The following is a 13,658-nucleotide window of genomic DNA, read 5'->3' as shown; positions in this document are numbered from 1 at the left end:
GAACTCTTTAAGAGTCAGACTGCCTGGGTTCAAATCATGATTCCACCACTTAACCTCTCTGGACCTCAGTTTCCTCATCTGTAAAACGAGGATAATAACTGTACCTAGCTCACGTGATTGCTGTGAGGAGTCACTGTACTAATGCCTGTAAAGTGTCTAGAACAAGGTTTGGGGTCTAAAACTGCAATGATTCTGTCTCATCTGCAAGTACTAGTGGGTCAGCTTGCTGGTCTGCATTTTGGCCCATTCTTTCAGAATCCTACAGCTGGTACTGAACCCTGAAATAGTGACTCTGTGGTTTTCAGGAAAATCCAAGGGGAAAAGGGAAGCTCTGGCCCCTGGTACTGCTGGGTTTCTCACAGCTCAAAAAAAATAACAGGGATGCCTAGATGGCTCAGTCGGTTAAGCATCTGCCTTCGGCTCAGGTCATGCTCCCAGGGTCCTGGGATCGGTCCCGCATTGGGCTCCTTGCTCAGCAGGGAGCCTGCTTCTCCCTCTGCCTGACGCTCCCTCTGCTTGTGCTCTCTCTCTCTCTCTCTGACAAATAAATAAAATCTTAAAAAAATAAATAAAATTGTTAAAAACAAAACAACAAAAAAAACAATAACAACAATAAAAAACCCAGAGCTTACCCACAGAATTTCATTTTTTCTTACCAAGTCCTCACTCATCATAAAATGACTTTCTTAGGAAATCAAAGCCTTCTAATTCTGTCAACACAAAGTAGAAATAATAGGTCCAACTTTCAAAAATCCTTACTACCAGTGAAAACTTTAAGAGTTCCCATGATTTTACCCCTGAATTACAAGATGCACAGTATCTTTTCTGGCTAGGGATTGATGTTCAAACCAAAAACTACCCGACGAGCATTTTGTGATATACACAAAAGTCTTTAAAATCTATATACCTCTGCCTGCTTCTCCCTCACCCACTCCCCCTGCTGGTGTTCCCTCTCTGTCTCTCTGTCAGATAAATAAATAAAATCTTTTTTAAAAAATCTATATACCTCTGACCCAGATATTTATTCCCCTTCTAAGAATATACCCTAAGGAAATAATTATAGATGTGTACAAAGATATCTGCATACAATGATCACTTCAATGTGTACAAAGCTGTTAACTTAAAATAGAAACAACTTCCATTTCTGGAAGAGAAGAACATTCAATGAGGTCTATTTTCTACATCAATGCTTCCCAAACTTGTGGGGCATCAGAGTCAGCTGGGGTACTGATGACACCGACAGAGTCTCCAAAGTCTTCTGGAGAGATTATGATTCAGCAAATCTAGGAATCAATATAACAACTGTCTCGGGTGCTTCTTGAGACAAGGCAAGTTTGGGAAACCATGTTCTACGTAACAGAATATACATAAGCATTAAAAATTATGAAATAGAAGCATGCTTAAATATGGAAAGAAGTTCATAATGCCTTGTTGAGTGAAAAGCACCTTCTTTACTAAACATTATATAGTATGATCTTATCTCTACATTAAAATTTTATACATATAAACATAAATGGGAGGACATACACCAACATATTTAAGGATGGTTACCTCTAGATGGCAAAAATATGGGTGATCTTGTATCCTTCTTTGTACTTATATGCAGTTACTAAATTCTCTGTCATGAGCATGCATTACTCTTAACACCAAATTAAGTTCCTAGAACCAAACTCTCCATGATAAGCATCTTTTCTTTTAAAAAGAAAAGAAAAAGAGCAAAAGCTATAAAAAGAATATATCAGCTCACATTAACATCACAAATAAAAGTATTGGCTTACTTTTGTTCTATTTATTATTGTTTTAGAAAGCAAATTTGAATCTAATTACAGTTAAAGCTTCTCAGAGCATTTAAGAAATGCTTCCCTGAGAAATAAAAAAGAGTTGTGTTCTGGGGCACCTGAGTAGCTCATGTAGGAGAATATCCTTTGTTTTGGTAACACATGCTAAAATATTTAAGGGTGAAGTATTATGACATCTATAATTTATAACTGTTCATTAAAAGGTATACATAACTTATCAAAAATCACAGAACTGCATAAATTTTACTATAAATAAATTATATCTCAATAAGCCTGACTTTATTCAATATAGATGATATTCAAATATAAAAAAATAGATAAGCTTAGGTGTAGATGTAGGTACAGATGAAGCTAATAAGGCAAAATATTTACAGTCATCGAATCTAGACTGAGAGAATATGGAAGCCAATTGTACTTTTTTCTTATTGTGTTTCTGAAATTTTTCAAAATAAAAACCTTTAAAGGTTTTCAATAACTTACGCAGTCATGTAGCCATTGATATAATTCTGATTCAATATGCGGCCCAAGCAGCCTGCACCCACATCACTATTTACAGTGCTAAAATCTTCAGAAGACCAAAGCTTCTTCTTAGTCAGCTTCGCATCCTTTACTATGTGGGTCCCAGGATAATGAGCTCTAGAAAAGAAAGGGTGGAAATGGGAAAAGGCAGAACACGCCACTTATTTCTATTTGTTGAGTGAATAAAAACATGTCTTCACCAGTGTTTTCTATTTTAAAACAATGGGCAGCTTGTGGGTAGATGTCATACCAACTAGAAGCTTCTGCTTCCCATTCTTGTGTCTAAGGATGCCCATAAAATGTGATAAGCCTATACCCACACACAGAATAGGAAGGAAGATCACCAGTGGATGGGAGAGTTGTTTCTAGAAACCATAAAATGGATGGAAGCACGTTGACAGAGATAGCAGAGGAGGCCACAGCCTAGAACACTCCAGGAGATGAATGAGATGGAGAGAGTATTCAGACTTCGCAGAGGAAGTTGAGAGCTCAGAACAGAAGAAAGGAGTATGAAGAAAGCCAAAAATAAGACTAATGAGTCTATTATATACCCACCCCTAAGTAGAGAGAGAGAAAGACAGCTGGGTATTTATTCCCAGGCAAAAACAAAAAGTCAACAACAAAAACCCAGAGAGTTATTTCTTGAATAAAAAGAAGAAACTTCCTTGAGTAAACTACAAATTATCATCCCAAAGCAGTGGTGGTTCTTAACCCTGGTGATTCTGTCTGGTGGAGAAGGCGGGGCCAAGCAGGACTTGCTACTGTCGTCCAACAATGCACTGGGCAGGTCCTCACCACAAAGAATTAGCCAGTGAAAATATCAAAAGTACAGAGGTTGAGAACCCCTCCCTTACTCCATTATTTAAGAAAAGTCAGTCAAAGTATAAATGTATATTTATTATTCTGAGTAAAATATTGCCTTAATGATGATTTTGGAAGTTACTGATTACTGAATAAAAACAATTAAGAAATTTCAAATGTGAAATAGAAAATAGATGGACAGTTAACACAAGAACAAGAGAGCACATTAGCTAAGTAACTTTAGGGACATGAGTGTCTACTTTCTAGGACAACAATTATTTACAGAAAATTTAATAAAAATACAAGCAGAATAATGGGGACCGGATTATATCATAATTCTAACCTTTCCACAGTTTGGTGTCGCAGTATTCATTATGTTAAAAAAATGAAGACCTGTTTTGGTTTGTAGTTATTTAATTCCATTTAGGTCATGAATCTTTCAAGAAAAAGTCCTATTTGGGAATTCATTCTACCTCATGAAGATGAATTAGGGCACAGCATCAATTTGGCATTTCAGGATTTCAGGAGGAAGAAAAGAACATGAAACAGATAATAGAGGACATAAAAAGAAGTATTTGAGAAAAATCAGGTACCAGCAAGATGTTGCAGCATCACTGAACTCTGCTAAAAACAGGCATCTGATTCAGTAGTGTAAACATACATTATACTTACAGAGACCTCAAGAGCAAGCTAGCACCTAACAGGGTTAAGAAATTATTATTCTGGCACTACAATGCCCAACACATGAAGTCTGTTACTAATCTTTGTAACAATTTTAACAAATTTTTACATTTTAGTTTCATAAGAATGAATCTAAAATATCCCAGAACTAAAATACCCCAAAACTTCATTCTATGATCATGATATACAGCCACTAATATTAAGACTCAACCCAGGGCACCTGGGTGGCTCAGTTGGTTGAGTGACTGCCTTCGGCTCAGGTCATGATCCCGGAGTCCCGGGATCGAGTCCCGCGTCGGGCTCCCTGCTCAGCAGGGAGTCTGCTTCTCCCTCTGACCCTCCTCCCTCTCATGCTCTCTATCTCTCATTCTCTCTCTCGCAAATAAATAAAATCTTAAAAAAAAAAAAAAATTTAATTAAAAAAAAAAAAGACTCAACCCATTGTTACTCAGCCAAATGTATACTTGGTGTATCTCTTGTCAAAATATACTTGTAGACTGGGGCGCCTGGGTGGCTCAGTCATTAAGTGTCTGCCTTCAGCTCAGGTCATGATCCCAGGGTCCTGGGATCGAGCCCCGCATCGGGCTCCCTGCTCGGCGGGAAGCCTGCTTCTCCCTCTCCCACTCCCCCTGCTTGTGTTCCCTCTCTCGCTGTGTCTCTCTCTGTCAAATAAATAAAATCTTTAAAAAATATATATATATATATACTTGTAGAAAAAGTAAAAGCCTGGGGGCACCTGAGTGGCACAGTCAGTTAAGCATCAACTCTTGGTTTCAGCTCAGGTTGTGATCTTGATCTCAGGGTCATGGGATCGAGCCCCACAAGGGGCTCTGCACTCAGCTCCGAGTCAGCTGGAGACTCTCTCTCCCTCTCCCTCTGCCCTGCCGTGCTCTCTCTCTAAAACAAATAAATAAATCATAAAAAAAAAAAAAAAGTAAAAGCCTGGGAAGTAATATGCTATTGTGTTACTAATATCTCCAGATGTTAGGATTCTGAGTAAGTTCTAAGTCTATCTTTACAAGGTTTCTACGTTTTCCAAATTTTCTATAGTCATAAATTATTTTTATAATCTGAAAAAGTATCTCTTTTAAAGTTACAGATAACTAAGAGATCCAAACACAATACTGTTGACAGTTTAAACCAACAGAAATAATGAGGTGAGCAATATGTGTATAATTTTAAATTTTGTAGTAGCTGCATTTAAACAAAGCAAAAGGGAAATTTTCCTGATATACTTTGCTTAACCCAGTGTATCCAAAATATTATCATTCAACATGTAGTTAACGTAAAAAATTAATAACATTTTACATTTTTTAAATACCAAACCTTTAAAATCCAGTGTCTACTTTACACTTAAAACACACCTAAATTCAGACTAGTCACATTTCAAGTGTCCCCTAGCTAACCGTGGCTAGCAGCAACCATATTGGACAATACGGGTTTAAACTCTTCACAATTTCAGAAACAGGCAGCCAACAATCCTATCTGGAATGGTAGAGCCTCACTATGAGATAAGCTGCTTGACGAGAATCCACACTGATTAAGGCAGGAACACTCAGCAGGAGGGAGAGACAACATTCAGGCAGGAGGGAGAATGGGGCCCAGAAGGAGCAGACCCCAGAACGCACTATGACTGCAAAACAAGAGTTTCCACAGTGCAGGCCAAGTACAACATGAAGGGGGCAGGGAGATCTACGCTTCCCATGGAGGGGGCAGCCAGAGAAATGAAGAACTCCTGAACAAAATCTCAATATACCACAATAACCTGAATTTGGAAACCATCCAAATGACCATTAACAAAGAACAGATGGATAAATTGTGACTTATTCCTACAACTGAATGCAAAACAGGAATTAAAATGAACCATGTCTATACCTGGCAATATGAGTTAACCTCAAAAATACGATGTTGACCAAATTAATAGATACTCTAAGATGTCATTTATTTTTTTTTTTTAAGATTTTATTTATTTATTTGAGAGAGGGAGAGTGAGCAAGAGAGAGCACAAGCCAGGGGGAGAGGCAGAGGGAGAAAGAGAATCAGACTCCCCGCTAAGCAGGGAGCCTGAGGCAGGGCTCCATCCCAGGACCCTGCGATCATGACCTGAGTCGAAGGCAGATGCTCAACTGACTGAGACACCCAGGTGCCCCTCTAAGATGCCATTTAAATAAAGTTTTTTTTATTTAAAATCAATTAGCCAACATATAGTACATCATTAGTTTCAGATGTAGAGTTCAGTAGTTCATCAGTTGCATATAACACCCAGTGCTCATCACATCACATGCCCTCTAAATAAAGTTTTCAAACAGGCAAAATTAGTCTATGATGTTAGGGCTAACATTAGTAGTTGCCTTTGGCACCAGAGGAGGGGCAAATGATTGGAAAGATTTCCAAGGGAATAGCTGCTCAGATACTGATAATTTTCTATTTCTTAACCTGGGTGGTGGTGATGCAGGTATGTTCACTTTGTGACAATTCATTATGCCATATTCTTATGATTTACATACCTTTATGTATGCATGCTGGTATGTGTATGTATGTATGCTATACTTTGTTAAAAAAAGTTTTAAGGAGATGAGATTATTAGACAACAGAGGTATAGGAAACTAAAATGAGAGAATTATAGAATTATTATAAAAAATACATTTTAGAAATGAAGACAGGAAAAAGAAACACAAGATAGAACAGACATTGTGGAAAACACAATAAGGAAAATAGAGGCTAGCAAGGATAAAAGTATAGAGAATCAAACAGAAATAATAGCAATGGTTTGAGAGAAATAGAGAACAAAGGCAATATGCAAACAAGATCCAAAATGCATAACTGGGTCTTCTAGAAAGAAAACCAAAGTAATGGAGCAGGATAATTACTTAAATTAAAATTTAAGTAAATCTTATTGAAATAAGAAAACACTTAAATACAGATACTGAAAAGGCATATAATATACACCTGGAAATGTTAAATCATATAGAACTACTAGACTTAAAGTTAAAGAAAAATATTCTTTGGATATACAGGAATTGTGCCAAGTCATTTATAAGGAAGAAAAAAATAAGTCTAACCCAGGCTAATACACTCGAGAATGGCAGAACCACAAGACCGAAGAGCACCTCGTAGAACACAGTTGCTCGATCCTCTTGTATACTGTTTTGTACTTTTACTCAAGAAATAAGCATCTATCTTACTTTAATCACATTCTGCTTTGGTCTATGAAAGCAATTTAAAACAATTTAAATGATATCCTAACACATGGAAGCTAGAGATGGAGATGTCTGACATAGCTCAATGATCCAAGAAGCCAGGTTATAGTTTCAATTATCTCACCATGGAAACAGAACTAATTCCTTATACTGGAATATAAGATAAGCATACCTACAAAAGGATATTTGCTATTCTTGGAGACGGTTTCATTGACTAATATGAGGCTTTTTTTATTATTTCCATTCTGCAAAAATAAGGAATTCCAGGAGCAAAATAAAATGTTTACACAAAAAATAGGAAATACTGTTTAGAGGCCTCAGACTACAAAGAACGTAGTGGCTTAAAGAAAAAGAGTTTATGGGGCGCCTGGGTGGCTCAGTCGTTAAGTGTCTGCCTTCAGCTCGGGTCATGATCCCAGGGTCCTGGGATCAAGCCCCGCATCGGGCTCCCTGCTTGGCGGGAAGCCTGCTTCTCCCTCTCCCTCTGCCCCTGCTCATGTTCCCTCTCTCGCTGTCTCTCTCTCCCTGTGTCAAATAAATTTAAAAAAAAAAGAGTTTATGTTTCTTCCATTTAATCATCCTAAGTTGAGAGTCAAGGTTGGTGGAAGCAGAGCTTATATCTTCTCCTTGGTCAAATGGTTGCTTCAGATTCCAGCCAGTAGGAAGGAAAAGGGGTAGAAGAGAATGTACCCAATATCCTAGAGTATAAACCCTCAGGTGTTACTTATCGATTGTGCTCTCATTTCATCACCAGAAACTTAATCATATTGTCATATCTTTTTTTTTAAGATTTTATTTATTTATTTGACAGAGACAGAGAGAGCACAAGCAGGGGGAAGTGGCAGGCAGAGAGAAAGGGAGACTTCCCGCTGAGCAGGGAGCCCGATGTGGGACCGATCCCAGGACCCTGGGACCATGACCTGAGCCGAAGGCAGATGCTTAACCGACTGAGCCACCCAGGTGCCCCATCTTGTCATATGTTAACTGCAAAGAATGCTGATAGTCTTGCCTTGGGCCCAGGAAGAATAGGATAGGTTTTGGTAGATCACCAGCAGCTTCTTCTGCATTAGGGTAAGTGAGAGGCCCAAGAGAGGGGGAAAACAAAAAAAAAAAAGAAAGAAAGAAAAGAAGTCTAGCATCAGAATTCTCAATTGCAACATTTTATGTAAGTAACCAATGGAGTAAATTTTATGACATTCACAGATTAAGAAAGTGTGAGTCAAGGAGTTTATACCTAGCCAAACTGTCCTTCATATATAAAGGCCACAGAAAAAGAGTTAATAAACATGTAAGAGATCAAGAAATATTGTTTCCATTAGCACTTCCTGAAAAATATGACAAATACTAAGCTTTTGACACCCAAGAATCTAAGGAAGAAACTTCAGCAAAAGACTTGAAGGTGAACATTGCATATGCTTAATGGTAGAACTAGACTAAAAGAAAGAGTAATTTAGTACATAAATGTTACATGTTCTTTTTTTCTTTTAAGATTTTATTTATTTGAGAGAGAGAGAGAATGCACAAGCCAGGGGAGAGACAGAGAAGCAGACTCCCCGCTGAGCAGGGAGCCCAATGTGGGACTCGATCCCAGGACCAGAGCCGAAGGCAGATGCTTAACCAACTGAGCCACCCAGGCGCCCAAATGTTACATGTTCTGATAATGTATAACTAATATAGCAGACGCAAAATAGGAGGAGGAGGAAAGAAAATGAAATGTAAACAAAGTTTGCCAACTGTCTGGGAGTTAAAGGTTACAGCTTGCAGCTGACAAATCAAGACAGTAGAAGCTTAAGCTCATGTAAGAGTACAAAGATTAAGAAATTTCGGTAATTTAAATTCCATTGTAGGAGCGAGAAGGAGAGAAAGAGGGAGTAATGAAATAAGTTTTACATTGCTTATAGTAAACCAATACATAATAACTCAATAGAAAAGGAACTAAGAGTATCAGTATAAACATTTTCTCAACTTCAACACTATTGACATTTTGGCCAGATAATTCTTTGCTGTGGGGAAGTTATCCTGTGCTTGGAAGGATATTTAGAAACATCTCTGGCCTCCACTCATCATGCCAGTACCAATCGCAAATATTTCCAGGCATTACCAAATGTTCCCTGGGAGGCACATTATCCCCAGCTGAGAACCACTGGTATAAAGGTATCAGTATAAATGCAATCAATAGAACCAAAAATCAAACCTTGCTAAATAACAAAAAAGATACCTCCTTCAAAAAGAGCAAAGAAAAATCACATAGCAAGATTTTGTATTGGTATATACATAGTGTATATAATTAAATAACAAGACAATATAGAATAGAGTATATCATTATATCATTAAGTATATATGGTTTCAATTATATCATTAAGTATAAATGAGTTTAAACCAAGCATTAAAATATGAAGATTTTTAGAGCAGCTAAAAAAGCAGTATCTAAATCTATGCTTTATGCAAGCAACACACACAAAATAAAATGACCTCAGGAGGTAAAGAATGAAAGTATGGGCAAAGATAGTTCAGGCAATTATAAATGAAAAGAAAGCAGAGATCTCCTTCTTAGTCACAGGCAAAGCAAAATTCATACCAAGGGGTGCCTGGGTGGCTCAGTTGGTTAAGCGACTGCCTTCGGCTCAGGTCGTGATCCTGGAGTCCCAGGATCGAGTCCCGCATCGGGCTCCCTGCTCGGCAGGGAGTCTGCTTCTCCCTCTGACCCTCCTCCCTCTCATGCTCTCTGTCTCTCATTCTCTCTCTCTCAAATAAATAAATAAAATCTTTAAAAAAAAAAAAAAATTCATACCAAGAAGCACAATGAGGCAACGAATGACATTTTCCTTCTTTTTTTTCGCTGATTTTTGTCATCTCTACACCCAACGTGGGGCTCAAGCTCATGACCCCAAGATCAAGAGTCACATGTTCTTCCTCCTGAGCCAGCCAGGCACCCCAAAGAATGACATTTTCTAATGTCAACAGTTACAAAGATAAGAAGATAAGACATTAATACCTGCGACATAACACAGAGCAACTTTCGAAAGCATAAACTGCATGAAACTGAAACCCACTAGTGAGAGGAAACTAGCACTCTGGGTAACCCTAGATAGTTCAAGTGAACAAAATAATTAGGATAAAGAACACCTGAACGATGCAATCACTAAGGTAGATAATACACACTCAACCCTTATATCCTGATAGAAAAATACATCCTAATATAATAAGACAAAAAGAAACTCCTGGTAAAGTTTTTGAAAAAAAATTTTTAAATACATTCGACATTAAATGACCACAGTGCGATGAAATGAGAAAATAAAAGAGCTAAAACAGTGCTCAAAGGAGTATTTGCAGCATTAGATGCCCACATGAATAAAGATACAATGAATTAACATCCAACTTCTTCATGAAGACACAGCAAAACCCATACCTTCATTTAAATATTTTTTCCTGGCCAAATATATTCAAAATCAATACAACTTTGTTTTCCCCCAAGACTTGAGCTATTTATGAAAGTTTTAACAATAAAGGCAAAAAATTATATTCTAATTTCAATGTATGAAGTATTTAAATACATCTTACTTTTCTTGCCAAAAATAAATAAATAAATAAATATAAGCCTAAATCTAACCTAATCATGTCTCTGTCAATTTCCAATAAGAAACAGGACAGATGGGCAGGTTAAACCAAACTGCAAGGATGAAACTATAAAATCCCAGACTGTGAGACACTTTACAGGACAAACAATCCAGTTTCTTTGACAAATGAAAGGGAATAAAAAGATGGGGCAGCGGGGCACCCGGGTGCCTCAGTTGGTTAAGCGTCTACCTTCAGCTCAGGTCATGATCCCAGGGCCCTGGGATCAAGCCCCACATTGGGCTCCCTGTGCTTCTCCCTCTCCCTCTGCCTGCCACTCCCCCTGCTCGTACTCTCTCAATCTATCGAATAAATAAATAAAATCTTAAAAAAAAAAAAAAGATGGGGCAGGAATCAGAAGAGACTTAAATATCAATCAATCACAATGTATGAATTTCAATTGGATCCAGATTCAATTAAAACTATAAAATAACAATAACAAATATTTGATAATATTTACATTTTTAGATGTAGTAATGGTATTATTTACAATAAAAAGAAAAAGAATTCTTTTTTTTTTTAAAGATTTTATTTATTTATTTGAGAAAGAATGAGAGACAGAGAGCACAAGAGGGAAGAGGGTCAGAGGGAGAAGCAGACCCCCCACTGAGCAGGGAGCCTGATATGGGACTCGATCCCAGGACTCCAGGATCACGACCTGAGCTGAAGGCAGTTGCTTAACCAGCTGAGCCACCCAAGCGCCCCAAGAAAAAGAATTCTTATCTTTAAAGATGCATGGTAAAATTTTTATGGAAGAAATAACGTCATGTATGGAATCTGCCTCAGAATAATGTGGAAGGAGGAAGAGAAACTATCAGCAGAAAGAGCTAGGGGTCTCCGGAAAAAGAAAGAAAAGACAAGCTTTCCTGACATGAGAAAAGTCATCTTGGGCCCCCAGCCATCTTACCATCTCTGCCTGACTGGCACTACTTGCCCAAAGCACATTTCTTGCAGAACTTCCTGAGATATGTTGAAATTGCGGAACAGTAGATCCCAGTAGATAACAATTTTAAGGGAACCAAAAAACATAAGCACAAAAAGCCACTGTCAAGCCAGGAGATAACCTAATCATTATCAGGGACAACAAATCAGTGGTAAATCTTCCAGTGCTGGTTCAAAAATAAAGACCGACCTGACGCACATTCTTGAGCTATCTTTGCAGGATCTGAACCGTTTTGAGCACTCAGATACCAGGAACTGATGATGCTGACCCTCATGACTTGGACTCTGTCACTTTAAGATGATTTCTGCCCCGGGGCACCTGGGTGGCTCAGTCGTTAAGCGTCTGCCTTGGGCTGGGGTCATGATCCCGGGGTCCTGGGATCGAGCCCCACATCGGGCTCCCTGCTAAGCAGGGAGCCTGCTTCTCCCTCTCCCACTCCCCCTGCTTGTGTTCCCTCTCTCGCTGTCTCTCTCTCTGTCAAATAAATAAATAAAATTAAAAAAAAAAAAAAAAAAAAGATGATTTCTGACCCTGTTCCACGCTGAATGCCCCACTGCGCAAGCCCCTTCGCCTAAAATTTCCCCAGTTCATTGTTCGAGGAGACCCTGCTTTGGGAAACATTCCCGTTGTTCTCCTTTGCTTATTGCAAGTAAAACCCTTCCTTTTCTTATTCTTTGGCTTCGTTGTGTCTTTTGGCTCCACATGCACCAAGAGGCGAACCCAGTTTCAGGTAACAGAATGGACAATTATGTGGATAGAGAACTGGCCATGGGGTCATAGTTATCAAGGCTGAGTGACAGGAACATGGATAGTCATGATATTATTCTGCCTACTTCGTGTATATTCAAGATGCTTCCTTTAAAAGAAAAAGGCACATGTAGATCAAGTAGTCTTCACACTGAATAAAGAACACATTCCACATATATGTGTATTCTATTTTTCAAATGTTTGTATATGTTATCACAATAGACAAACTTCAAATTCACTTTAAAAAATACTGCTAGGTGAGGGGTAGAAGAAGGGGGAATTGGGGGAAGGTGGTCAAAAGGCACAAAATTCCAGTTATAAGATAAATAAGTACTAGGGATGTAATGTACACCACAATGACTATAATTAACACTGTGTGTTAGTAAAGTTGTTAAGTAAGTAGATCCTAAGAGCTCTCATCATAAGGAGAAATTATTTTTCCTTCTGACTGTATCTATAGGAGATGGTGGATGTTAACTAATCATGGTAATTATCTCACATATATGTAAATCAAATCATCATGCTATGTACCTTAAACTTATACCATGATGGATATCAGTTATTTCTCAATAAAACTGGAAAAAATTTAAAAAGAAAAAAAAAATTACTGGAACTCAAGAAGGCCAAGGCCCAGAGGACTGACTGGCAGAGCTGGACTAAAGAGCAGGGTCAAAGCCAGCCTGCTAAGGAAACATGACAAGAGCCATGGTCAGTAATCAGCTGTGCAATTTACATAAGTGTTCATTCATGGAAGAACTCCCAACCACAGGAAGTCTGCCTCTTGTAATTTCTAAAATTTAAATACTACTCTGTCCCTTAATTGAAACAAAGCCATGTGTCATTACTCCAAACATTAACAGTTTTTGAAAAGTACCAATATATTTCATTGTCATAGAAAGATGAAAGTTCAGCTGAACCTTGAACAATGTGCCAACCCCCCCAAACATGTGCATCTGAAAATCCAAATATAAGCTTGGACTCCCCAAAAACTTAACTACTAATAGCCTGTTGACCAGAAGACCAATAACATAAACAGTAGATTAACACATATTTTGTATGTTCTATGTATTATATACTGTATTCTTATAATAAAGGAAGCTAAAGAAAAGAAAATGTTATTAAGAAAATCACAAGGAAGAGAAAATACATTTAAAGTATTATAAAAATTCCACACATGAGTGGACTGGCTCAGTTCATACCTGTGCTATTCAAGGGTCACCTGCACATACATTTCAAAGAGAAAGGAATGAAACATCAGTTACATGTGCTTCAGTTAAGTAAATACAAGAAAGCTCCCTCTGAAAATGTAATCAAGTCGGAAGGAAAAGCAAAAACAAAGGTACAGTCAAGTTT

At 38.0% G+C, this 13,658-nt stretch overlaps 1 protein-coding gene across 3 annotated transcripts in view; it reads right to left on the bottom strand.

The window, feature by feature from the left end:
- The window catches only part of GALC (galactosylceramidase), a 62,828-nt gene that overhangs the window by 31,659 nt on the left and 17,511 nt on the right, over window positions 1–13,658 (bottom strand). For all 3 annotated transcript variants that reach the window (XM_021679619.1, XM_021679620.1, XM_044918429.1), the window contains one exon: window positions 2,280–2,435. In XM_021679619.1, coding sequence (XP_021535294.1) covers window positions 2,280–2,435 — 156 coding nt within the window. The remainder of the gene's footprint in view (window positions 1–2,279; window positions 2,436–13,658) is intronic.

The sequence above is a fragment of the Neomonachus schauinslandi genome, chromosome 9 (genome assembly GCF_002201575.2).
Source record: "Neomonachus schauinslandi chromosome 9, ASM220157v2, whole genome shotgun sequence".
In the NCBI taxonomy this organism is placed as follows: Eukaryota; Metazoa; Chordata; class Mammalia; order Carnivora; family Phocidae; genus Neomonachus; species Neomonachus schauinslandi.
The sequence above is the reverse complement of the archived record's forward strand: the minus strand, read 5'-3'. Positions and strand labels throughout refer to the sequence as shown.